The sequence below is a fragment of the Astatotilapia calliptera genome, chromosome 14 (assembly GCF_900246225.1).
Source record: "Astatotilapia calliptera chromosome 14, fAstCal1.2, whole genome shotgun sequence".
In the NCBI taxonomy this organism is placed as follows: domain Eukaryota; kingdom Metazoa; phylum Chordata; class Actinopteri; order Cichliformes; family Cichlidae; genus Astatotilapia; species Astatotilapia calliptera.
The window spans coordinates 16,830,848-16,858,842 of NC_039315.1; the positions used below are offsets into that span (position 1 = coordinate 16,830,848).

The following is a 27,995-nucleotide window of genomic DNA, read 5'->3' on the forward strand; positions in this document are numbered from 1 at the left end:
ATATATCAATCACTAAATATTTCGGTGCAAATGCACACTATCTTGAAATCTACACCATCTTAGAACGGGAAGGGTTAATAGTCACTAGAAAGCACCGAAATTCTATTGGATTTAAATACGGTTTTGCATCGGCTCTAAAGTGTCCTGTTGCTCAAGATGTCATCTGAGTCACAAGTGCAGTGGGAGGGACTATAGCCTAGACTGCATCGATCCGAAACCGGTTAGGAGGCACAACGACAACAGAGAGATAAAGTTTGAAGGAGAAGCGCCGCGCCAGCAGTCCTCCTCTCCGTCCGTGGATTCATTCTGTTTTTCCGACACTTCCAGCAGCGGTACATTTAAACCCAGCACACCAGAGCAGACTCGTGCTACCTTTAATGATTTACCGAAAGGGGAAGAAATAACTTTCAAGTACTTTTTATGTGTTGGGGGCTTTCTGTCAGATCCAGTAAAAGGTGAGTCAGTATTTCTTAGTAAAATTTGATATATTTTAAGCGTTTCAATGTGATGACGTAAGAAGAATCAGAAAAGTGTGGCTGTTTTGTATTTTGTGAAAACGTGGTTAGGGTTTCCCATAGATTATAGCTTTATGTTTATGAGAACTAAAGATATGTATTCGTTGTTTTCTTTGTTTGTTTTTGGTCCACAGAAAGATTTGAAAACTGTCTACAAGAAACAACCAGAGGAGGCTTCTGATATTTTGATTCAAAACAGGATTATGAGTCTCACCACACGTCTCCTCTGTCTTACCTCTTGCCAAATGTTGCTGTCAAGAGGACAAGATTTTCTATTGATGTCTGGGAATTCCTTATTAATTCCACACTGAGGGGGTTATTATTTTCTTCTCAACAAGATGAACAATAGCATTGTTTCAAATGAACCATGTAACCATACCTGCATTGTGGGCCGTGATGGCAAACCGGCCACAAGTATCATCATGTTTCTGCTTGGTGTTGTCGGAAACCTCCTGGCTCTGTTTATCCTGGGAGTGCATCAGAAGGAGCATCGCTCCAGGTCCTCTGTGTTCTGCATCTTGGTAACCGGCCTGGCTCTCACAGATCTTCTGGGCACCTCCCTTCTAAGCCCACCTGTATTCATCTGTTATGCCCGTAATATGTCCCTTACAGACCTGGGCGGTAAAGGACTGTGTAACCTCTTCGGCTTTGCCATGAGTTTCTTCGGCCTTGCACCCACGCTCATCCTGTGCGCCATGGCTGTGGAACGCTGCCTGGCCATCAGCCACCCTTACTTCTACTCTGTACACATCCGCCGCAACTTTGCTAAATTTACCCTTCTCTTTATCTACCTATTTTCTGTGGCCTTCTGCCTACTGCCGTTCGTTAGTTATGGTAAATTCAGGCAGTACTGCCCTGGGACATGGTGCTTCATTGACATGGATGCGACTGAGGATGAACAGGCCAACTTGGTTTTGGCTTTCTCTCTGTCCTACTCCTCCCTCACGGCACTGCTGATCTTTGCAGTGTTCGTGTGCAACGGTTCCGTGATTATCACCCTTTGCAAGATGCACAAGAGCCATAAACTGCGCCGTGGCTCGGTCGGGTCAACGGGCAGAAAGAGGAGGCTGAGCCTGGCCTGGTTTGGCCAGGGAGAAGAGGAGATGGATCACCTGGTGCTGCTGGCGCTCATCACTGTCATCTTTGTGGTCTGCTCACTGCCTCTCACTGTGAGTCTATATTTGACCTTCCCTCTGTGCAAGCTACTGATATTATGTTGTTTTTCCTTTTAGTTTTACTACACAGTCACATTTGAAGGAGAGGTGACACACTGATTGCTTTTATGCAGTTTGCTGAAACATGACCACAGCTCCCCAGTGAAATGAAAAGAGGTTACAGCAGTTTACAGACAAAAAGGGGAAAGTTAAAGAAGGTTTAGTTATTGTTATCATCATTACTGGCCTGTAGTGGATGTTTTTGTGCACAATCTGCAGCGATGATAGATAAGTCTGATGTAATCTGTAAATAAGATGGATGGAGCCACCTGACTTCATGCATTGGTGAGTGCTTTTTAAGGCTCAATTTTAGCGTTGTGGTCTTTGCTTTGTTCCTTTTTTGGTGCAGGAAGTGAAAACATTCAGCCAAGAGGGTGAAGTGTGTCAGGCTGCAAAAATGCTTATGTCTGCAAAAGTCCAGGCATTCTGCATTGTAGTCTGAGGTTGGACTCACTTTTTGATCCTCAAGTGCCAATTTAAGGAACTGGAGATTTTGGCACCTCAGTGTTGGTAGGTGGTAGGTGCTCAGTAGGTGCTGTTTGGTGGCAGGCAAAGTTTACAGGAGTAAGGTCATTTTAGCCTCAGGGTTTCCTAACTTTGTGTGCATCTAATAAAGTGAATTCCTTTCCCCCCTTCTGTAATTATTATGGACATAGCAAGCTTTTGGTGGCATGGCGACGGTTGATGTTTTTGTAAGTTGTGGTATGTGTTTGTCTGCCCTGTTGAAGTCTCCTTAACGGTTGTGCTTTGCTAATGAAAGGTGTGTCCCTAATGGCAGCCTTTGCCACACAAAGCACACTGTCGCTGCTTGTGTGTTTGTGTTATGCATTTTTCTTCACAGCTCGGTATCTGCCTCTGTTTAAGAGGAGTGTGCCTACAACCTGACAACCCTGGCAGACTGGTCCGGCCCTGCCTTTCACAGAGGATGTGTGAATCGTGTTATAAAGGCATTCATGTGCTGTCATATGTATATTAGCCTTTTTTAAATTCTTAAACAGACGGTTTCATGATAAATTAGTTTACAGGAAGCTGAAAATGCATTTTGTCACGCTTGTGCTATTCACTGTCTACTCACCATCTGCTTCGTGGTGGTTTGTGGTAACATTTGCCCTAAAGCTTTGACTAACCTAGGGTCCATGTGATTGTACTTGCCCTGAGTTATGGTTAAGAGTGACAGGGATGACGATACATACTCGTTCACACTCTGAGTAAGATTCCAGGAAACTCCAACTTCACCGCTTGCAAGCACACGGTCCTCCTTTTAAGAAGTCATGCAGACAGTTTGTGTTTCAGTTTCAAAGTAAAAAATAGAAAATTGTTTTACTTTTGAGCTTTCCTATGTATTTCTGTAATTGAGCTTTGTTTTTCGAAAAAGTCAAATTTAGCCTAACGTTAAGTTTTGCTATCAACGTGCTTAAATTATGAGCTTGATATCCGTTGTGTATATGATGAAAGACAATGTTGCAGCAGCGTCTCAGCAGACGTGTGTGCATGTATGGTTGTTCACATTGTGGTTTTGATTGTCGTGTCAGAGCTTCCAGACAGATGTAGGCTCATGATTAATAATGGTCGGTTTGCCTGAGGCACAGCAGATGTGGGCAGAGAAGTCTGAATCTGTTCATTGCAATGAAAACAATGTAGAGTTCAAGTGTAATTTTTATTCTCAATTTCTCTGCTTCACTTAAGAGGTATACGGTCTTCATTTGGTCATTAATTCTTGCACTTCTACAACAACAATGTGCAAAAAGAAAAAAGAAGAAATAAAAACATTGAGCATGTGTTTCCGGTTAGTGTTTGTTGTCTCAGATCACTTTTGAGGAACTGAATATACTTTAAAGAATTGGGTTTTCTTCTGTGGCTCTGCACTCCACTTGGGTTGATGTAGGTGAGATGAAAAGCAGGCACTGGAAAATGAACACTTACATTTTTAAATTTAAGTTTGGCAGGGAATATCAATATTTATCGTATCACGACACATTCATTATTTTCAATGGTCTTTGGCTCACAGGTATAAATAATGTGTGTGGACTTTGTATTTACAGATCACATTTCACAATCTTGCATCCGCTGAATGGCTTTTGGACACTAATAAATGAAGCGGTGTTTTCTCTGCATTTTTCTGAGGTCTGGTTCTGAGTACGGCAAGATTAACTATTAGTGTTGCAGACAGAGAGGTGGTAAAACACGATCTATGAGACAAAGAAGGAAAGGCAATGTATGTCTAGTTTACTGTTGCCTGGCTCGCATAAGCATTATTTAGCAAGTTTGTCAAACTATGACCCTGATTTTAATGTTATCTATTACCTCCCACTCACACTTTTAATACCGTGCAATTGATGCAGACAGCTGGAAACTATTAGGTTCAGTTATCCGATTAGAGCTAATCTCAGGCAGACACTGACACATTGTTACAGATTTATTGTCAAATTTATTGCCAGTATGCTCTCTGTTGGTTGTAAAATGTTTAAAAATACAGCTATGAAAAACAAAAATCATCTCCTGCTGCTGGAAAGGTTTTAAAGCGTTCTCTCAGGATTATGCAAGTTGATACTGCTGAATTAACAGTAAAATGACTGTTGCATACTGCCATTGAAGTTTATAAGCATTAATTGACAGCTCAATAAGAATCATGTGAGTATTTAACCTATTGTAATCTCTATTTTAAAAGCTGTTTCCTCCAGTCTACAAATCGATGCCCTTCATAGTGTCACTATGGGAACTCCTGAAGCGACCCATCTGGTCAATACCTGGCTCAATAAAGTTGTTTTCGCTAGAAATTTTCCCAATTATCCCATTTGTGAATAATGAAAAACAAATGGCAGGCTTTTGGTTTTTCCTGTTTTTTAGGGTTTTTTTTAAGTGAGCAACTGTATCAGCAGCAGCATGGGCTCGATTTAATCACTAATGTTTTAACTTATTCATAAAAGGTTTCCATTAGGGCAGATGCCATATGCCCATCTCAATCATCAGATCTGTATTGATTCCTGTGTGTGTGGTTAGGGAGTGCAAAAAAAATCCATGATAAATTCCAGCTAGCCGCTTTTGAAAATATTATTTGTATCTAAAAAAAATAAATAACAGCTCGAATGAGGTCATACTAATTCTTCAGTCATTGATCTTCTGAGTAGTTTTACCCACCATACGGCCGTCTAAGTAAGGTGGAAGGCTAGAGGCTGGGAAGTTGGAAATTGAATGACAGTAAATGTCACCCTGTGAATGTTGTTTCCTTCTTTTCAGTTATTTAAATAATAAAGTTATTTGTTTTAATCGTTTTCAAACCATCAGCGTTCTGATATATGACGTAGGGATCCAAAATAATTTGCTAGTCTAAAAGAAGGAAAAGCATCAGAAAACATTTACATTGAGCACACTTTCAATGGACAAAGTTAACCATTGTCCAATGAGCTCCATGAAATATGAGTCAAGTTTCTTGATAACCAAACATGTTTTAAATGTAGCTGAAATGTGCGTCGTGTATCAGATTAGCACACACAATGATTAAATTACAGTGTTTGGCGAGCTTTAACAGTGCTAGCAGCAAGAACCTCGGTTTCTGCTAGCATCATTATGCGGTTACACATTGCTTTGGCTGCGTGGTTAGATTCAGAATCAGAATCAGAATCAGAATACTTTATTGATCCCTGGGGGAAATTATTTTTTGTTACAGTGCTCCATTTTAAACCAACATTAAGACAAGACACACAATACGCTAACTAAGAATAGTACAATATATACATATATATACATACATACATACATAAGTCACTTATAAATAAATATTTGGAAAAGAAACGTGTAGTTGTAGCAGCAAACAGTGTGTTAAGTGGATGCGTTGTACAGGGAGATGGCCACAGGCAGGAATGATTCCAGTTTATTCTGACAAAGCCGACGTATAAGCTGCTCATTTTTTAATATCTGAGTACTGCAAAACAGCGCTGCTATCGTTTGTTTACTTTCCCCCGTGCTTGTGTACATCTTCCATTCACAGAGAATAATACTTTTACCCAAATATTATCTCTAGTACGGACCATCAAGACAAGCAACGTTTAAACATCTAGTCGACTAGTCGCCCACAGCCGCAGTATAAAGTTTGGCATCTCCTTTGCACATTTGTCAAATGTAGACCAAAGATTAAACACTGCTTAGTGGCAGTAGCAGTGAAATAGCAAATAAAAATAAAATTTCCATTTTTATTTTGTTTAAAAAATGAACCTTTTTCTTTTTGATTCTTCTCACAGTAGATACGTCATGTTACCGTTGATTTAAGCGCCTCAATTACTTTAATGTTAAGTCTTTGGACTTCATATAACTCCTGTTGAACCCTGTCTCTCTTTCACTCTGCTGGGGCTAGTGATATACAAATCTAACAGGAGCACAGTTTGTTCTGTGATTTGAAAAAAAGAAAAATGGAAATATCAACTTGCTTCCAATAGCTGTGAGCTAACTGGGCAAGAGGGCTGATTGCTGGGAAGATGATGAACAGCAGGCAGCTTTAACACATTTACAGGGCATCATTCCTCCAAGAATCATCACAGCGCTTCATAAATCTGGATTGTTTGACAGGCCTGGACAAGAGAAATCACACAGAGTGAAGTTTTCAAAATGCTATGTGGAACAGTATGCAGCACACAGTTCTTCTGTTAAAAGACACAAAAATTTCATTGGTAAACTATTTGTCAGGTCATAGATTTAAGAAAGATTGAGGTATTAGTTAACAAAATGTTATGAAGACAAATTTCACAGGATATTCTGCTTTTAGTTCAAGAACATTTAGATGCATGTTCGTTGTTCCCCTGCAGGACTTAAACAAGCGTACAACTAAATATTATAACAATAGTTTCCAAACCGCCTGGAGTTCTTACATGCATTAACATGCCCAGTCATAGCCAAAGCCTGAATGCCATTGAAAATATGCAGAATAACAGGCTTTTGGTGTTTTTTTCAGGGCCACTCCTATTTGCATCCAACTGGATCCAGATTGAGAAAATTAGTGTGGATGAAGAGGGGAATTTCCCAAATCCAGACAGATCCAGAAGATTGAAGTTAAAATGCCTTCCAGAGGTTGTCTAAAATTAAACCAAAAGTTGGGAATCTCAGTTGAATTCTTTAATTCTACTAAACTACCAACTTGAGCGACTAGCTGGAGAAAGAACAAGAGCTAAGCATCCAGAAAGATCTCACACAAACACCAGGTGAACATGCAAACCCCACATAGAAAAAATAGATGGCAGACTTGAACTCAGGTCGTTCTTGCTGTGAGGCAACCGGGCTAACCACTGTGCCACCTCTATAAGCAATGCACTTGTGTTTTCTTGTTAAAACCTCCTGCACGACCCTTCTCGCTCCCCATCTTCTCTATGGGAAAACTGTTTCCACACCACGTAGGAGCGAGGACAGGAGGAAGCATAAACTAGAATGGAAAGCACTCTGTGTGACATTAGCATAGGATACCATTACCTTTGCATGTGTTTAGGTTGTTGTTAGAAGCACAGTCCACGCAGCATGGGCGTCGTACTTACATGTGTAAAAGTACTTATGCTATGACAGAGTTGAAAATAAGAACCTTTTTTGTTTCTGTGGTATTTTAACCCTGTTGTGAGGTTTAGTGTTGTCTCTAAAAGGAAAGATGATGCTTTGCAATCAGCAGCTGACTTTGTGAAAAGAACAAAGAGGATTCCTTTCCTTTGTGCCTATAAGCAGATACACACATGCAAACATCTATACAGTGTTGGGGAGTTTCCTTGAGAGATTATTAGTTGTCTTGTTGAAACTATATTGAGTCAAGTAATTGTAATTGCTTCATCAGAGTAAAATGTGTAATTAATTACTTTGGATTGCTTTTGTAAAAGTGGGCACTGGGGCATCTTCTTTTTGCTGCTGGTAAACACGCTCTATGTTGTACACTTAAGGCTTTTTCTGATTACAGAATGGAAACATTGTTAAAGTTTAACCACCCACAAGAAAAAAAGGGCACCAATAAAATAAAATAAAAACTTAAAAATTAAGCACATATTGCCTGATCAATCAAGTAATTCGTTCACAAAAAATATGTAAAACAATTTAATCAATGTTTGTTTCTATTTCTACACAAACAGTTTTATTTTTAACATACATAACATACTCAAAAGTAACTCAATAAAAACAATAATTGCTATAAAATAAGCATTTATTTTGTGCACATTACAAATGCGCATGCATGTGCACGCATTTATTTGTATTTCAGTAGTCAGATGGCTGCAGGCTTGTTGATCTTGCTTTTCTTTGTACTACCTGTAGTTTTATCCTGTTTGCCTTACCTTTGAACTCATTCTGAAATCGGACAACATATGATGCCAACGAATCTCCTGAAGAAACCTTTTGATGTGCCAGTTAAGTGTGGGAGCTGGAGAACATGGCTTTGGGCTCCAGTACAATAGGAGGTGAGCAGCTGTGGAAGAGGTCTTTAATGGCTGAGGAATAGAATGAATGGAAGAGGCTAAAGACAGATGTGGAGCAGATGGGGGCAGCTGCAGCAGTCATCATCTGTTCATGTGTTTTTGGTTCCCCGAATGAAAAATTGTTTGTGACTGATGATGATTATGTGCTTAACTGAACCTTGTACTGTACTCTGCATGCTTGATTGAGCTCGAAATGCTTTGGCACTGTTAATGAATACCTTTAGTAGATACTTTTTTAACAGTCTTTTTTGTGACTTTCAACTCTGAGAATGTGAGCCATAACTATAGCTGCTTATTTGCACATCCAACAAGTGTGAAGCAGCCTAAGCACTTATTTAATGTTGTGTTTCTGAATGCGTCCCTCAGTTGTATCCCCGTGACCAACTCCTGAAGTAAAAATAAATCTGTTCCTTTAGCTGCTATATGTTCTGTTTACCATCTAGTTTCTGACATTTTTGGTCTGCTGTTTGGTGCAGGCTAGGTGACTCTCAGAGGATCTTCTTTTGTGCTGAAAACAGCTGTCTTGAGTCTGGCTGATAATTCACTGTGGATTTGTGGCTATGAGAGACTCTTCTATACAAGTCATTTTTTGTCTCAAATCTAAACGTCAAAACAGTGATTGTTGCGCTTTTGCGCGTCATTTATTTCCTGTATATGGCACTTTTTTTTCTCTGTCCTTTGAATGATCTCTCTACTTCCAGCCAGATTGTCTACCACACATTTCTCTGCAGTTACATATTGAATACTTCAGTGGTAAAACTGGAAGGACAAGACATTATGAAATGTAACAGTTTCACACTACCGCTGCACTCTGGCTAATGCTTGAGGTTACAGGCCCCTTAATTCTGCAGAATTTTTTTAAAAGATAATTGATGGTAATACAGCTGGAGTCTATCCCACCTACCACAGGGCGAGAAGTGGGAGTACACCCTGGACAGGTCAGTCTAACCAAGGCCAATACAGAGAGGCAGGCAACCAGTTGCACTCACAGCTGGATTACCCAGCAAGAATTATTTGCTATTATTTATGGTAGATACAGTAAAATGTCTTGTAGAGGAACCAGTGATCCACTGTATGATTCTATATGTGTTTAGGCTGTTAGTATTGCATATACATTTGTTGATAAATTTTCTTCCTACTGATCTTACTGTGCATGGTCACTAAACCTATGTGGCTGAGGCCTTGACAATTAAAGCAAAAGATCAGCAACTCTAGGAAGGATTCAGTTCTTTTTCACTTGCCAATCCCTATCGGGAACATAGGCATTTGGTCCAAACAGATGCAAGGTGTCATGCTTTGGTGTGCCTGTGTGCATACAAGAGAAAGTACCAGCACCCCTTTTTTCAGTTAGCCATTTGCTGCATATACATTCACTTTGAGAGCTCTTGGTAGTTGGGTAGCTTTTTTTTTTTTTTGCCACGTGTGTGCACAGTTATTTGCCTTTCTGTCAACAGTGTCATTGTTCACACGCTGTTGTGTGAAATGTGCTCCACACCCAAGTTTAGAGTTTCTCAACCTTAGGGCTTGTGTAGTCGCTTCAGATTGTGAGGAAAGTCACAAGACGAGGAAAAAGTTTATATAGAACAAATGATATAAAATGATATGTTGGTACATACAGTAATCACATTTCCCCCAGGCATACATTGTGTAATTAAAAATGTATTTTTGATTTGAAAAACAGAGGTGTGACTTTTTCATAATGGCTCCACAGTGTAGTGGTTTACACGTTCACCTAACAAGCAAAAACCCCTGGTTTTATATGCAGGTGGAGACACAAATCTCCGCCCTGGCATCCAGAGTTAATTCAAATCCATTTTCATATCCACTTATCAAAACACAACCACTTATCTGTGTTTTACAATTGATAATTAGCTTAAGTAAACACAGCTAAGTCTAGTCTCCTTATGTTAGCAGCTCCAGAGAACAATAGGATTCTTGTTTTATACTCCGCCTTGTTTGCAGCATTAGGAGATAAGCGACCTGGCACAATGGCACAGCAGTGAAATACAACACCCTCATATCAAACAGACGATAACAATGGCAGAATAGGCAGAGCATCTGTTGATGTGCTGAAGGACACTTGAAAAGGGAAGCAGTTGACACTCGAGTTCAATAATGTGGTGAAACCCTTGCTGCAGTTAAAAACCATTATCATAGCGAGGCTGGTTTTTAGCGTGGCCAACTAAATGACTGCTTCGGGTGATCCCTGAGTTGGCCACGCTGCCTGCTGGAGGGGCCCCAAAAGAGGAAGGAAGAAAAAAACTTTGTGAACTGTAAAAACTGTTAACAGTTCGGTCAACAGTCTACAACTGACTGACTCTCACATAACCTGCTTTTAATTTAATCGTCCAGCTGAGTAAGAATCATGTATGACTAACCAGGTTACTGATATTTCTTGTAAAGACCTTTCTCATCTCAGTAAATCCTATTAATGTGTGTATTTTATGTGCTCAGGTGTGCCCTCAGCTTGGGTCATGAGGAAGTCTTTTGAAGTCTTTTAAAGAGAAAAGAAAATCTCCATGAGAAAGCAAAATAATTTTGCTAGTGTCACAGTGAAAAATGTAATACAAATTTCCTGTTACAGAAACTGCTGGCTCATTAGTGCAGTGGTTAACATGTTTGCGCAACATGTGGAAGCTTGCTGGTTTGCTTCCAGCTGGAGAAACTGGTGCAGAGCTCTGCTAACCCAAACATGTTAACCTGCTGTAGTGGTACCTTATCACAAAGGAGCGGCTGAAGGTTTCTTCTTCTATTAATGAAATCAGAGCATTGTTCTAACTATTCAACACGGAGACAGGATACGTCAGCATCTGTACTTTCCACACATCTCATAAAGTTATAGAATTACAATGAAGTCATTGATCTAGGATATCAGTAAATTAAAAAAATGTTTGTGGGTGGAACTGATGGATGAGGGGTGGGGGACACACATCAATGAATCCTCTTTATGATTCTTTCCAAAATGCATTTCAGCTGTGCGTGGATTAACTTCTGCCTTCAAACACATCTAAGACAGAGTATGTAGACAACAGGGACTAAACAAACGAAACAACATAATTGCAACCAGACAGTAGTGACGAGTTGGTGGTTTGAAATTTTGGGGGTCACTGCACCCTGGCTAATGTTTACTTCTGCAGCGAACTTGAGAATATGATGGGAAGTTTCCTCTGCTCTCATCTTCTCCCAGAGAGTCCTGCAAAATCCTAAAAATACATCATGTCGGCAAATAGCCAGTCCACATAGGGTGTATTTGTATAGTTTTAGATGTGTGACCCTCACTGATGGAAATGAGACTTAACTTCCTAAGTAGAGGAACTGTTTTTTTTTTAATTACAGACAAGTTGCTGTTGATAAAAATTGTGCACAAGTGACATGGCGAGGTACTTTTTTAATTGTGTTTTTTTTTTTTCTGTAACACTCAAACTGAAATGAATGCATGTAGTTTAAAAAACATGTGATATAAAATATCTAACTTTCTTCTTCCTGTCATGTTTCTTCTACACAGAACAGAACTAGAAACCGAAACAGAATCATTCAAAACTTTTATTCAACAGCTATTAAGCGATAGTTAATGAATAACATGTGTGTGTGTGTGTGTGTGTGTGTGTGTGTGTGTGTGTGTGTGTGTGTGTGTGTGTGTGTGTGTGTGTGTGTGTGTGTGTGTGTGTGTGTGTGTGTGTGTGTGTGTGCGAGCGCGAGCCTGTTATCTGGGAATAAAGACTGAAAACATAAGGAATCAACTAGCTGGCTTCACTTCTCACTCTTTGTGTACATTATGTCTCATTTGGTTAATCTGTCTCGCAGTTGTGTAACAGTTAGCTTTGCGTTAGAGTCTGTTCTGTGTGCTTCGATAGTGCCGTAATCCAGACTTCAATCCTTGTTATTATCTTCTGTTTGAGAGGTTTCCTTTGATGCTGCTATGCTGCTGATCCCCAGCTGACACACACCCAGCACACAGCCTGGCACGTAGATTCTTGGTCCCAGCAGCTCAGTGGGAAAAACTAAGAGATGGACAATGACAAGGAATCATGCTGAATCACAGCTGTTCTGATCAGGATGCCAGTTATAAATTTAATCAAAGATCCAAATAAACATTCAAACACAGCACTTAGCAATAGTCACTTACAGACTTCATAAAGGAAGTGCTTTGTGGTTATTTGGAGCTCGCATTAGCAGGATAAATTAATTATGCAAACCGCTTTGATAACCTTTAAAACTGCACCATACAGGGGGTGAAAACCACATAGCGATGCAGGTATAACTCTCTTGGCTGTGTTTAACCAGAATAGTGTTGCAATATTGTTGCTAATATGCTGCGCTTTTATTTTAATGAGGTTTATAATGCAGTGTTTTTACTATAATAATGAAGCTAATCCCAAAAATATAACAACTAAAGACGGTGAGGGATTTATTTGGCTTTGGTTTGCTGTTAGAACCAGTTTGGAAAAGCCCAAAATAAAGGCCTGCTGTGCGTGTTAAGACCTGGAATTCTTTTTTGTATGTCACGCGCTCCTCGTTGTGGACAGCATCCATTCATTTAGTAGTGCTAAAAAATATCCAAAATATAGGGCGAGAAAGTAGGTCTATGATTTACAGAATTATAATATGGTAGCTCAAAAGACAGGCTTAATGTAAGTAATGTATTCTTTCGTTTATGGTTGCGTCTTCAGAACGTTGAAAGTTTTTGGAAACAAACTAATTTAAATGTAAAAAATGCATATTTTACTTTCACTCTCCTGTCACTGTTGTGCAATAAAGGTGATGAGCTGGATCAAAATGAGCTCAGTTAAAAAAGGTCGACTTTACCTTGTGCGAAAGTGATAAAAACACACAGTCGCTTCCAGTGATGTTCGTCTAATAAATATAGTCAACACAAAAGCAACAGTTGTCAGCTCAACAGACTTTATTGGCATTGCAGTAAAGTGAGGAAATCACCTGTCACCTGCTGTGGGTGGAAACAGTGTGCTAATCATAACCTCCTGTTTTTATTTTACTGCTGTATAGATTCATAACTATATGAAAGTTTAATTTTGGATGACAAGCAATAAAATAATTCTGTTTTTTGAAAGGTCGTCTGAATCGTGGCTTTATCAGCTACAAAGTGCTTAAAACATAGAGCGCTCACCGGCTACCTCCACCCCAGCTGGTTGTGTCACCCTTTGACTACGTGACCATGTCACATATCATCACATCACCAGAGTTAATATAATGCCATAACAGGGATGGAAGATCAATAAATCAAACAAAAAAATAGGACTGATCAAGGGCGTAGATTTGGTTTTGGCCTTGGTGGGGACCGAACTCTTTTTTCCTTTTTGTCTCTGCTTCTTGATAAAAGGAGGAACACACTTGCCTACATATGCTATTATACATGCTTTTAAACCATTTACAATCACAATTCATAGTTTTATATGTGAATTATATAATGTTAAATTACTATTAAACAAATCACTGACTAAGTATTTTAGGCTTTAGTTTACTTCAGCCATATTCCATATAAATCAGGTATCATACAAAAATAAAAACAGCTTCAAATACAGTCATGACAATAAATGAATATGACTTTAAGGACTTAACAAGATTAGTTCAGTTATAGTACACCAACATCTGTTATACTTTGGCACTAAGGCACACTGAATGACCTGGTGGTTTTTGTCCATAAACTACTCGTCTAAGATCACCACAAAGTAAAAGATCTCTCAGCAAAATTGTGCAACATTTTAGGCACTATTGCCCCGATCAGATCAGTGAGCTGGGATGTTTTATTCTAAACACGAACTACTGTTACAGCAACAGACATGGACTACTGGTGTCCCACACAACAACTCAATGTCCGCTATGTGAAGGAGCCAAACACATGCCTGCTCCTCTCGTTAACTGAGATAAACTGCTGGCATGTTTGTTTTACATCTATACTGTCCAGTCTCTCCTGGTGGACATACAGCAGTATTGTTTAATCTCATTCGAGTCCTTGTTGACCTTAGCCATCTTTTTAGTCTTCTGAGAGCACTGAAGCTTCTTTCAGCCTCAGTACCTGCGTTTTATCCTCAGATTAAAATTATTATTTTGATGTGCCTCACCTTTGGCCCTGGCTCTTCCCCTCTGACTGCACTAGGACATATTGCCACCTGATAAAATAACACATTGATTCGTGCCATTTAAAAAGTGAGACATGTCAATTCAGATTCTTTGTCAAACACACACTAATGAATCAATTTACATCAGCAGCCTAACAATTGTCATGATAATAAATACTATTTAATCTACAGCACCAAATCATCAGTCAGTCACCTGTGACCTCGCCTCTTCACCTCTGTCCGAGCTACAACATGGCAGAGCTGCCTCTGTCACCTGATGAATAACAGTGAGACATTCCACATACATGCAGTCACACATGTGCTTCAAATACAGCAATGAACCAACAAGTCATCATCCAACTTCACCTGTGACCTTGTGTCACCATTACTCTCTGAGCTTTATGTTGGTTCTTCTGTCACCTGACAAATAGGACGTACATGACAATAAGAATACAATGTGAAGCTGCTTCAGTGTTTCTGTCACTTTGTGCAGATCTTGACTCATCAGTAATGTTTGTAGGGTGAGTGCATTTTTAAAACAATTTGTGCAAACTGCACTACAAGGTGGAATATTTGTAAAATCATGACTACCTCATGACATTTTGTCTCAAAAATTAACCCTATGAATATGTCAGTGCCGTTAGGATGAAATTATTGTGTCACCAACATTTTAACGTTAGACATATAATTCTAACAGCCTCTGTAAACTAATATCCTGGCTGCTCGAGGCTGCTGTTTTCTCTGACAGTTTCAATCAAAATTAGAAATGCTCCTCTGAGACTGAGAGAACTAATAGTGCTGCATGTTGTGCAGTTAGTTTCCAAAACACGTTATTAATGGGTACATACAGTTTTAGACTGATGTGGGCCAAAGCCTAGCATAGCCTGTAACGTGATTGTGACGGACACATTTTATGAGTGAACTTGACTTTAAGTGACTTACAGGTTTCTTTGAAAAACACTTTCTTACATCCAGGTTCTTCCTCTTTGTTGGCGTCTTCCTCTCCTCCTCGCAGCGCAGGTTTGCCGCTGCTAAATAGTGGTGTGCGGATCGATACTGAAATATCGATTCTTCCGATACCAGCAATTTTTGTTCTAGAATCGATTCTCATATTATAATATTGATATTTTAGTACTCTGGGGTAAATTTGTAGTTTTTCCATTAAAATGAATGCAGTGGAAAGAAACTATATCATTTGGATCTTCTAAATTTTGAAGGAACTACTTCCTCTTACGCCTTTCATAGTCATATGCGAAATACGGCTGTATAAATGTGTCGCAGCCCCTGGCGTGCACACTCACAACAATGGCTGAGCGCAAACAGAGTCATGTGTGGATGCGTTTTACCTCCACAAACAGCCCAGACGCGGTTTGTGGTATATGTGGCAAGACAGTGGGGTGTTGTGGCAACACCACTGACATCGTCAAACACCTCGGAGTAAATCACATCACAGAATATGATGAGCTTATGTTGAGGCGAACTGAAGAGGAGGACGGGGACAGGTGCTGCTAGGGCGAGAAAGACGTCTCTCGCAGAGTCCTTTAGTGCTGCAGGCAGGCAACATGCTCAAATAGCGCACAAAGTCAGTTGTTTTTTTTTAATATATGATTATTCTGCATTATTAAGCAATAAAAACAAGTTGTCTGATGTCCTCTAATCATTATGAAGCAATATGGTTATGTTATTATTACAATTACATAATACAATTATATATTGTATTATGAAATGCAATGAAACATTAAGTTTTTGTACAGAGTATCGGTATCGGATCAGTATCGCCGATACCACCCTGAATTTTACTTGGTATCGGATCGGAAAGGAAATCAGTGGTATCGCACATCACTACTGCTAAAACTAAACAGAGCTCCCTGAAAGGCTCAGCCAATCACATTGGCCATATTTGTCACATGACGCAGGACTCCAGTAGAGGACGTAATTGAACTCTTTCTGCTCCGCTGGGTGAATGAGACGCTGACACATCGTTTTTTCTTTCTATCGGGTTTGTTTTTCTTTACTCGAATAGATCAAATTATTGGTGGGGACACGTACCTTCCGACCATGCCAAATCTACGCCCTTGGGACTGATGTTTTAAAGCAACAGCAAATTAGTTCCAGTGGATGTTTTTCACTGCTAACAGCAACAAGGGATTTAGTTCATAGTCCTCGGTTATATGCGGTTAATTTACATGGATGACGTCCAGATGGCTCTCTGTGAAAGAATGTCGCAACCAGGATTAAATTCATCTGGCTGCACTAGTGACATTAAACACAGCCTCAGTCAACAACAGTTACACTTTACTGTGAGCAATTCTGTTCGATTTGAAGTTATTTCAAAAGATACACTCCTGCTGTTTTCAAAGGGCATATATGACCCTGTCAACAATACACGAAAGCACAGTAGCATCATGTCTGTGAAGGTTCTCAGTCATCCAGGTCACCGTAGTCTAAGGAAAGAAAAGCGTCTGGACTTCTTTAAGTTTCTTGAAGTTTTAAGTTTCAAGAAACTTAAAGAAGTCCAGGCGCTTTTCTTTCCAAGCTCTTTAGACCACAGCAGCATCAGATACAGCAGAGAAAATGAGCATTTTTATCTCCAATGAAGAGGAAGTGTCGGTCTACAGCTTCTTCTGTTGTAACACTCTCAAGGTTTTGTAATTTGCCCAGCTAAAACAATGTGCCTCATATTTTACACTGTCCAGTTTGAAAAGTGGGGTTTTATGGTTTCACGGTTACTTCCACTTCCTCTTTTGGGGAGTTTGAGAAGTGTAGTTCTGACACCAGCCTCTTTTTGTCAGTTGTTAAGCAAACGACAACTCCTACACATTTGGCACATCCTGCTCCCGAGACAGGATTTAATTGTGAGAGAGTTCAGAGTGACAGCTTTATTTGGCCCTGAATTCTAAAGAGATTATAAAGGTTTGTCTTAAAACTTTTATGAGTTTTCCACGAACTTAGAAAGCATGTAATGTATAAGACATTGTGTACTATTTAAAACAGGAATCATTTTTTTGTGATACCAAGGCATGCGTGTTAAATGTAATATTACTTTGCCCTGTGGTCTTTGCAGACAGTTGAATTGATGTGTGAGTGTTCAGAGAGTCCGTTATTCTCAGAAGTCATTTATAGATGATGATCATAAAAGGTTTAATGTTTTCAGGTGCAGTAGTTCACTGTAGTGTTGAGCACATCTTAGAGAGGAAGCTCACTAATGGACCGTAAGTGTAGACAGTGTAATTCCCCTGATGAAGCATGTCTGATTATATCAATATAGACTGACTATACTACCGTCACTTATTGCAGCATATAGTTTTTTGTCTTCTGGAAATGTCTTTCATGGAAATGAACAGCTTAATAATAATCTCCAAAGACTGGGATGTGTTTTCTGTGAAAAAGTCAGTAAGGAAAACAAATGTTACCATTGAGCCGTTGTACATGCACGAGAGATGTATATCCTGCAGACGGTGTCGGCAGGAAACGCCCACTCATTTTTCCTCTCTGTACGTTCTCCTTAACCTCAAATGTCAGAAAACACACAACAAAAAAACCTGTCTACCCTTGCATTATAGTGCCACACTGAATAATTCACCAACTACAAAAACAAAACAACTTCAGGATCTCAGGAGATAATCATCCTCAGAGATAAGCATCCTCAGACAGCCTTTATGTCACTAAGCCTCGTGCTGCTCTGTTTAAGGCGTTCAGGAGAAATAACACAGAAAACACTCCTGCATAGCTGTTAGTGGAAATCCTATAATCTCCAATGATCAATGGATCAATGAACTTTAATGTGCTGTGGTGAACCTTTCGCTGACCTTCCAGCGGAGTTACGAGAAAATAAATCTGCTGTCATGTTTTGAATGAATCTTTTGATAAATACACACGGGCAGAAAACAGGGATAAGGTTCGTTGATGTGTGAAGTTGAAGAGAAGTGACAACTCGGAAAACTAAACAGGGGAAAAAACACTTGGGTGAACTCACATTTCCACCAATTTACTGCATGTGGAAAAATGTCACTAAAAGTAAAAGATTACTTTCAAAAATAAAGCCACGAATATGTACACAGTTCAGCCACAATATAAATAAAGAAAACACTGAAAGGTGAAGCGAAACATAGTACGGTCCTGGTGTTTATATGGACGTTATTTTAACATGTGCCACCCAAACCAAGTGTATCCTGTGTTAATGGCACCTTACATGCACATGTGCCCCCCTTTCCCTACCAGGACAGGGCGTACATGCAAGCTATACTAAACAAACTGGCCAAGAACAGTTCAAGGAACACAGAGTCCTTGCTGTGCATCCCACAGGACCCAGAAGCCCTTCTCCCAGTGTTGTATGTTAGGCATGGAAAAACACCACTAAAGGGAGTTGCACAATAAAAAGGCCGTTCATTTTTCTGTCATGGCTCATCTGTGCGTAGTTAGTAGTTTTTATGATTCACCTCATTTAAAGTGCTGAATGAATCAGATGCCTCCATGCTATGCCATGGTTATAAATCTTTGTACGATTACCTTTCAATCAATCAATCAATCAATCAATCTTTATTTATAAAGCACTTTTCATACAAAGATGTAGCACAAAGTGCTTTACATGGTTAAAAGCAGCCAATCCCACCCCGCCCTCCAACTCACTCCCCACACTCTCATTAACATAAACGATCATGGATACCCATATGGAAAAGATATATATAAATCTTATAAAGTTTGTATCTGTCTTGTGTGAAACTTGTATGAAAAGCATATAAGAGTGAAAACACATATAAGATCCCTTGAAAAATTATATAATGAAACTTGTATGTTTTGGATACTTACTAAAACAATGTATGAAAGTAATGAGAAAGTGGCCACTTTCATGAGTAAATCATATAAGTTTTTACTATTTCTTTTCCATATGGCTACATACACACACACACACACACACACACACACACACACACACACACACACACTTAAAGAGTAAAATTGGGCAGCCACGGTCGATCACAGCCCCGGTGCAGAGAGCCCCCTCCGAGGAATCTTTGTCGCTGCACTAATGCAACCTTTTGGCTAAAGAACAGAAATACAGCAAAGTTTCACGCACCTTTGGTAAATTGTGCTCTCGTGCTGTTGCCAACTCTACAACCCAAAATGATTCATTTGTTTCCAAAAAAGCAAGACGAGAGCGTTAATCAAGCTCAAGCCTATAAATTTATTCCATGGAGGATGGGTGTGTTAGATTTCTCTTAAAGACTTAAATGAAGTGAACCAAAAAGTCTGCAAATGACTCACTATTGCTTGTAAAGGCTAACAGCTGTAAGCAAGTTATGAAGCTGAAGGAAACAGAATATCATCAGTGTGAGCATCGCTGAATCACTTCAGAGCAAAATGTAAGTGAATGAATCAACCTGAGGCAATAAGGTCGCACGTGTTGTGTTACTGCTAGCTTACCCTTGAAGGGGATGGCTACGGTGAAAGGCTTTTACTTTTAAGGTCAGGTTCAGATCAAATGTTAGGATTCGGCAAATAGTGAGTAGATTCCATGAAATGACTGTAAGTGTGACGTCCTCTGAAATGATGATAACACAAAACTGTAAGTGCAGAAATTTGTTAAACAATAATGTTTGTGGCAAACATCAGTACACATTAAGCTACTTCCATACTTAAACCTGTTAAAATCAGTGCTTTTGTATTAAAAACAGATCAAATAAGTTCGTGTATTGTAAATTGTGGGAGTCATAGCTTTAGATTCGTGCAGATCTAGCTCAAGCTATGATCAGTGTTACTGACACAGGCTGTGTTTTTTTAACGGAAACACTCTGAGCGACCTCACACTACACAACACGCTTTCCATTTCCTGAAAAGCAAGCAGCCGGGGGGCAAACACTGGGGTGCATTAGGTAACTAAAGAAGCAGCTGTTTTCTGTAGAAGTTAAAGAAGCACAAATATTGAATACAAACATGTAAGAAGCTGCACATACGATGTCAGTTTTGTATTAATAGTTAATTTTCTCCAACTAAAAAAAAACAAAACAAATATTGCAGGTTTAACAGGCACCAATGAGATTGATATTGAGCTTCTCTTCTTACTCTAGGAATAAGTAAGTAATTACGCATATTTTCCAAAAATCTTAATTCCTTCAGAGACTGTAATCGATCTGTAAATGATTTCTAAAAGCCCCGTTTTCTCTGCACTGTCTGATCTAAAGTTTCAGAATAATCTGCAGTGAAACAGGATCAGGAAGACAGAGTTAGGGGAGTCCACTAGGACAACACGATAGGCAGTAATGGGTTGTAGAGTGTAGAAATCCATTATGTGGTCTGTTTCCTGAATGAAGCAGCCATCATCAACCATCTTACATGCAACCTATGTGTGTCTTACATGCCTTATTTACAACAGATGGCCTGGATCCAGGTACATGAAGACTGTCAGAACAAAGAAGCGAGATCCATAAAAAACAATTTGAGCAAAATAAAACAAAAGCAAAATCTCCAAAACAAAATACGGGTGGCCTAAATAAAGGATAACTGCATCTCCGGTCAGACCAGAGCAAATGATGCCACGTGCCTCCTCATCTCCTCTGTCTTTCATCACTACCATGACCCAGAAATCAATCTAAATATGCCATGCTGAAGGATGTCTCAATTCCTAAAATGCATCTGGCAGAGAGGAGAGAGGAGGCTTGTCGGACGAGTTTTATTCGAGGGTGCACAGGTGTTGCATCCTCTGCTAACGTGCGTGACACGGCTGGAACATACAAACCATGGCATTGGTGGGGCGGGGGTCTGTAAATAAAGGAGTCTCTTCATTCATTCAGATTGTCTAAGCATCTAAGCAAAAATACCTCATTTTGTTATATGCCTGTTGCCTTGGCTCCACTCTCTTTGCATCTCTGCTGGGTAGGATTAAGACTTGAGGAGAGGTGGTGAGGGAAGGAACTGAGGATTGAGAAAGCTGCATGCAGGCAAGGTAAAACCATACTGAGAAGTCCGAGGGCTCTTGAAATATCAAAGTAAAATAGGCTGGATGTGAAACCATCAGCTGAAATATAATAATAATAGTCTGGTACTTGTCTGGTAACAGTGCCCTCCAAAGCTTTCTGCGTATAATTGTGAAATGTTTAAAATCCATCGATTTCTTTACCTGCTTTAAAAGAGTATTTGGTTAAAAGGTAAATATCTCCATGGCTACAAAAGAGACGAGGTTCTGTTTCATTCAGTATTTGTCATTACAATTTGCAAGGCTGTGGGTGGTGATAGGTGAATGCAACTGCACATGTACGGCACTTTGTTGGCTAGATTTATATACGGTACATATATAATACATTATATGTCTTCATCACGCCTTCCCTGCAGCTCCCTGGTTCTCTGTTCTCCTAAATAATCCCCCATGATGCTTTCCCTCTATGTCTGGCCTGCTCTTTAAGCACAGACAGATCCATTAATATGCTCCTGTTTAAGGAGAGCCTGACATGTCATCAGTTTTGGCCCCACAGCCTGTAGTGCTTTGAGTGGACGGCTCGTGATTTGTGTTTGTCTCTGTGGGGCTTAAAGCCTGCCGAGAGCACCATAAGAGGCAGGGTGGCATGTAGGGAGCAGAAGCATGAGCGAGGGTGGTAATGTGGCATGAGACAACAATAGCGAGGAAGGTAGCAGAGCACACGAGTCTGTTTGAAATGTTTCTGGCAGCGCCGCGTGATGAATTAAGGGTACCATAACTTTGCATTGAGCACAAGAAGCATTTGTCATTGTGTTTGTTAGTGTGTTTAATGCCAAGATTCATTTTTGTTTGAAACATTAAATCAAATAAGAAATTATTGCCAGCATGAGACCTTTTCCTAGGTCAGAAGCCAAAATAGTTAAGGGTGTTGTTGTATTTTCTTTATCGTTCCTACGAACATCTTTCTCTATGATTCTCCAGAGCTTTTAAAATGTATCTGCCACCAAATTGTGCTGACATCTGTACACTCGGGCCCTTTTCCACACGCACACACGATACATAAATCTTGAGTTTACTAAATTCAAATAAACAGTTTGAATTCAGTAATCTTCCATTTTTCAGCGTGTATATCAGTGTAACCTTTGATGCCTAGGCAACAAAAGCCAATTTTAAGACTAGTAATGTACGTGATCTACGCTGGCAATCACAAAGCAGTTAACAGCCGCTTCACGCAGTGATGAATTAAAAAAAATTAATTTTCAACTAACAAAACAAACATTCAAAACTCTCTGAATACTTCCAGATGAGTTTATTAAATAACCGCTCCCCAATTTTTCAAAGTTTTATTACCGCTCTTGATGCTGCAGTGACTTCCTGCTTACATACTTTGGGTGACTATTTTTCAAGTTTGCTGGCATTTCATTTACACACAGTCGACATTGATAATTTTATTGAGTTCCAACTCCATCTCGGAAGCTACTGGTTTTTACTAAAGCTGGAATTTTTTTATTTTTTATTTTACTACCAATTTTACTACTAATGTAGTAACAAGGAGGAGAGAAACTTACTAATAAAGTGGTGGCAGCAGGTAAATTGTGAAATTTTGCAGTCTACGCCTGCAAAAAAGGAAACGTGTTGTGTGAAAGGAAGTTGAGGACACACTAGCTCAGATGTGTTTTCGTAAAATCCCTCCGTGTCTTATCTGCCATTTATTAAGCCTGTGAAATCCGCTAGAATCTGCCAGCATCAGTTGTGCAATTCAAGAAATTTTAGACGACTTAAAATTGCATGATTACTTCCTAAAAAGTCCAAAACATCTGGAGAGTATTTCATTCCACGCTCAACTGTAACTGCTACTGACACATGCAGGATGACGGCTCTCTTCCAGGATTTTGATGTTGTTATACCGTTGAGCTCAACCCCTTTCAGTAAAATCACATGATAAGTGCTGTTATTTTGGGTGTGCCTCTTCTCTTATTCTCTGTCTTTTTTTTTAAATTGTTTGTCATCGGCATACCCAGACATCTTTAGGTGAAATATCATGTTTGGTTGATTTTAGCCAGCTGATAAGTGTGCGAAGCATGCAGTCATGCTTGTGACTGGTCCCTGCACTGGGTCTGGACTCTCCCTCAGGCCTCTCTCATGTTTCTTGCTTATTAGTTTTCAGTCCAGTCCCTAGCAACATGGAAACATTTACACCGATGTAGAAAAGCAGTCAATCAGCAGAAGCCATTAATTAGGAGAATGTTTGTTGGATATTTCGTGGAGGAAATGGAGAATTGTTGATAGAGAATGGGAGTGAGGTGACAAAGATGCTTTGCCAGCTGCTGCTTCTCTCTCTGCCCTGGCTTTGTAGGCAGCCAGCTGCTGCTGTTGTCTGGCCTGCTTTTCTCCAGTCTGTCATACCATAAAGGTCAATACAGGAAAAAGATGTGGTTTTAACATGCTGCCTTATGTGGGTCTGTTTTCGGAACACTTTGTACATTTGAAACTTAAAGATGCGCTTACACAGAGTGTGATGATGCTGACATTTGTTAAAGCCTTGCACAGCAAGATGAACTGCCATCTCCTTTGACACTGATGCTGAACACGCAGTTGAGTTTTCATCTGGCTTTAGCAACAAAGTGCCGACGACTCTGCTCTATTTGCTGGAGGAAGCTTCGAATGGTCTCCATCCAGTTGAGACAACGTTTATTCTTTAATATCTTTAATCGTGTGCCAAAAACTTTCCGCTGTCAAGAAGTTTCCTCTCAAAAATTTGTATTAATGTTTTTAAAAATACATTGTTACCGTTTAATAACTTATTACTGTTTGTCTTCTTCTCCATACCTTTGTCTTCATCATTCTGGTACAAGCTCATCTTGGTTTCATCCGTTCAAAGATTATTTTAGAGAACTGTGTCGGCTGGTGTAACCAGTGGTTTGCACCTTGTTGTAAACTCTCTGTATTTCCATTCATGAAGGCTCTCTTTATAATAAAGTTTGACAATGATACATCTGCCTCCTCAAGAGATTTCTTGGCTCAGTTAGATGCTATGAAGTTGTTTTTCTTAACCTTGGAAATAATTCTGTCATCACGCACTTCAGTTGTCTTCTGTGGTCTTTCAGGTCTTTTGGTGTTGGTGAGCAGATCAGTGTAAAATTTTTTGTCAGCCTAATGATGACCTCCCGCACTTACACTAACAGTGAACAGCTATGACATACATATTCAGTACTTTGAAGGGAACAGGTCTTACCTGGCCATAAAACTGCTTTGATTGTCTCATTAATTTTGAACTTCTGAGAATGCAGAGCTGTATATAAAATAGACAGATTTTTATTTTAATTAAGTTGAAATTTTGCACTTCAAACACATCTTGATTGTTTAATTTACAATTCTACAAAAATTGTCTCTCTAACTCTTGACCTTGGCCTTGTAGAAGAGACGGTACAGAAACATTTACACTTGTAAACTGGAAATCACAGGAATTGCATCTGACCTTGACGCTCTCTCTGTCTTTTCTTTACAGATTGCAGGCTTTATCAATGCGATCCATCCATTTTGCGGTGACAAAGAGAACCTGGCAGCTTTCAGATTCTATGCGGTCAACCCCATCGTTGATCCTTGGGTCTTTATCATCTGCCGCAAGTCCGTGTTTCGCCACCTTTGCTCTCTGCTGAGCTTCCGCTTCAGTAAAGGAGCCGTAAAGACGACAGCACACTGCGCTCTGTCTTTACCCCTTGACAATGTCATACAACGCAACCCACCAGACACGTCAGTTCCACCAACCAACATGTATTCCAATTTACCTCGATGACCCACAAAAACCCATGGCAGTGCAAGGTGATGGCCTGGAGGCTGGAGGACGTTTCTATATGGAAAAAAACATTTAAGGAAAACTCTAAAATGAAATGAATGTATGAATCCAAAATTCCTGCACCTAGTATTTGAAGGCACAAAGACAAGACTGTCACAATTTAAATCTACGCGCTGCCGTTGAAATTTCTCCCTTAACTTTGGAAAAAATGACTGCACTAACTGTTAACTTTCCACTAATGGACGGAAGTTATTTCAACATTGCAAGGGGAGTTGTGCCATTAAAACAGCACTGTGACTTGGGACTAAGGAACACTTACAGTCATGTCAGGCCCAAGGATGACATACTGTAAAATCTGAATATATGCAGTTGAGGAAAGCTGTATGGAAATGTATGAATGTATAGTTGTTGTTGTTTGAATCTCAATCAGTCGGCCCTTTCTTTAAGGCACAGTAAGTCAGTAAGTCTGTTAATGCATTATCTGTGTCTAAAGCATGGATGACATGAGATTCAGCTCACGCAACGTGCCTGCTTACACGGTTTATTTGGATGACATATGTGTGTAACAGATATACACGATTATTATTGAACTGTCCACTGCCCATAACCCAGAATAGCCTTAACAAGTCTGCCACCATGGATATCCCCATATGGAAATTAAATTAACTTACAGGAAATGTTTGTATTTTGTATGTCTTGAAAGACTTGTGTGTCTCATACTACAACTTATCTATTGAAAATGTATTTGTGTGTCATGAAACATGAATTAAAAAACATATGAATTAAAATTTAATCAAGTAAAATTTATTATGCATAAGAATAAATATAGAACTAAATCACAGTGTGATATATAAGTCTCATAGAACTTTCTGTATATTAGGAAACATTTACTAATGGAGACAATGGGGCTGGAAATTTATTTTCCATATAGGGGTGATCCAAGCTGAATGCTAATGATGTCAATGTTTGTTGTATGTGCAACATATGCTAATGTGTAGCAGATCCAGTGTTAGCAATGCTAATTACTAATGTGTCAGTGGTTATTATGAACGAGCATGAGTGTATCCAGTGAAGAACCCAAATTTGGTCAAAAACCAAAGCACTTGATATGGACACAAGTACTGGGCCACCTAAAGGAGCTGCTCAGGAATGGAAACACATACCATGAAGCTCCCCGGGCACTGTTCTCATGCTGATGTTAACTCTGAAGTTACTGAGTCAGCAGAGAGTTACAGAGAATTACCGACCTCGCTCGGTACCTTTACGTGGCCTGCTTCTTCATGACTGAGTTGTTGCGGTTATTTAATGTTTCCACTTGCAGTAAGATCACTCAAGAGGGAAGAGTTCTACAAACTTAATTGCTGCAGTGATGGTGTCCTATTACAGTACCTTTACTTGAATTCAGTGAGCTCTTTAGGACAACCTGCTTTCTCACAAGTGTTTTCAAAGGCAGTCTTCATGGCTAGGTGATTGATTTTGTAAACTTGTGGCAATGGAATAGAAAGCACCTGAATTTGAAGATTAACAGATGAAGCCTATTTTGTTTTTTTTGTCTATATAGTGTATTTTTATTTAAGACCAAAAATCTCAAACACAGGTTGGCACTAGACCAAAAAGTCAGTAGATTTTTCTCAATTTTACAGAAAGGTCCCAAAGGGTCAAGCCTACATTTTTCTGCTCTGCATTGTGTTGACCAGACTCTGCTGGTGGCTTCAGAGACTTTCTCAGGCATCGCCCACGTTGTATTTACTTTCATATAAAGAAGCAGTAGGCAACAAAGTAGAGACCACCTTATCTCGACTGAGGGATAAACATAGACTGTCTGTCTCAAGCATAACAACTTCCTGCGGAGGGGAGCCCTCAGAATGGGAGTAACAATAACATCTGTAAACACGTGTAATGTCCTTTTTCTCCAAGAAAGTGTAAATGCTTCTACAGTTTATATCAGAGTCCCCTGAAATATCCTTTCTGCATTTAAAAAAAATCACATCGTTGTCAAGACATATGTATCAAGAGCAAAACCACTGTGACTGAAAAAATGGATTTCAGAAACGTAAAGCTTTTACTTCTTCAGGAGTTAAGATTGCCTGACTCATAACACTGACTATTTTGTGTTTCATGTGTTTGTGGTTGTATGTGTGTGTTTTCTAAAATACATCCTCTACCTTTACCCATAAGGTTTAAGTGAATGTGAAAAGGTAATACATAAATGTTTATGTATATATGTTGGTACAGTAGAAGCTTTTCATAATTGTGCTCTGTTGGAGGGAAAAATTGTCGTAAAAATGGCCTATTCCTTTTACCACTTACTTTTGCATTAAAACAGTAATGTAAAGGTAAACCTGCTTTTTTTGCAAGTCTAATAATAATGTTTTATGTTGAGAAACGAAAGGGATTAGTATAAGTTGTTGCTATTCCAAACCATCTCTGAGAGTTGGGTTACTTCTTTTTCAGAGAGGGTTTCATTCCTGTGGGAGTCCTGTTCATAATGTCACTGTATTGCTTGAACATTGCATTCTCCTTTTCTTCCTCCTTTTCATGGATCTCTAAACTACCTATGATGATTGTGAATGTCATTTTAAGAGCTTTTTGCTTTTAAAAATTCCGTGCTGCTGCAAAATGCACTGTGAGAATTAGACTTTTAACTTTAAAGCTGTAACTGTATTCCTGTGCTGTAAAGCTGTGTGTTTTAATGATTATGCAAGTTTGGTTTATGCAATTGCAAATGTATGAGTACGACAAAAATTGGGATTTTTTTTTCTTCAAAACATTTTTGTCTTCAATCCACATTCACGTTTTGATTTCACTTATGCTCAGTCATGCATGTCTCGATGTTAGACACATTACCACCCACACATTTTGCTTTGAGGATGTAGTGTTTAATCATCAAGCTGTAAATCTGTTGAATTGAATGAAAGAATATCATTCATTCTATCATTAACATTTCATTCATATAAAATAAAATCTCATTACAGTTACAATCTTGTCAAAAACTCTTTTGTCCATGTAAAAACAAAGCAAAAGTGAACATCCTTACTTGCAC

At 39.3% G+C, this 27,995-nt stretch overlaps 1 protein-coding gene across 1 annotated transcript; it reads left to right on the forward strand.

The window, feature by feature from the left end:
• ptgir (prostaglandin I2 receptor) lies at positions 1–27,933 on the forward strand. The gene is made up of 3 exons (XM_026191354.1): positions 1–455; positions 650–1,684; positions 24,665–27,933. The coding sequence occupies exons 2-3, from the start codon at positions 854–856 to the stop codon at positions 24,950–24,952; spliced, it is 1,119 nt and encodes a 372-aa protein (XP_026047139.1). The 5' UTR covers positions 1–455; positions 650–853; the 3' UTR covers positions 24,953–27,933.
• Positions 27,934–27,995: the final 62 nt, after the last annotated feature.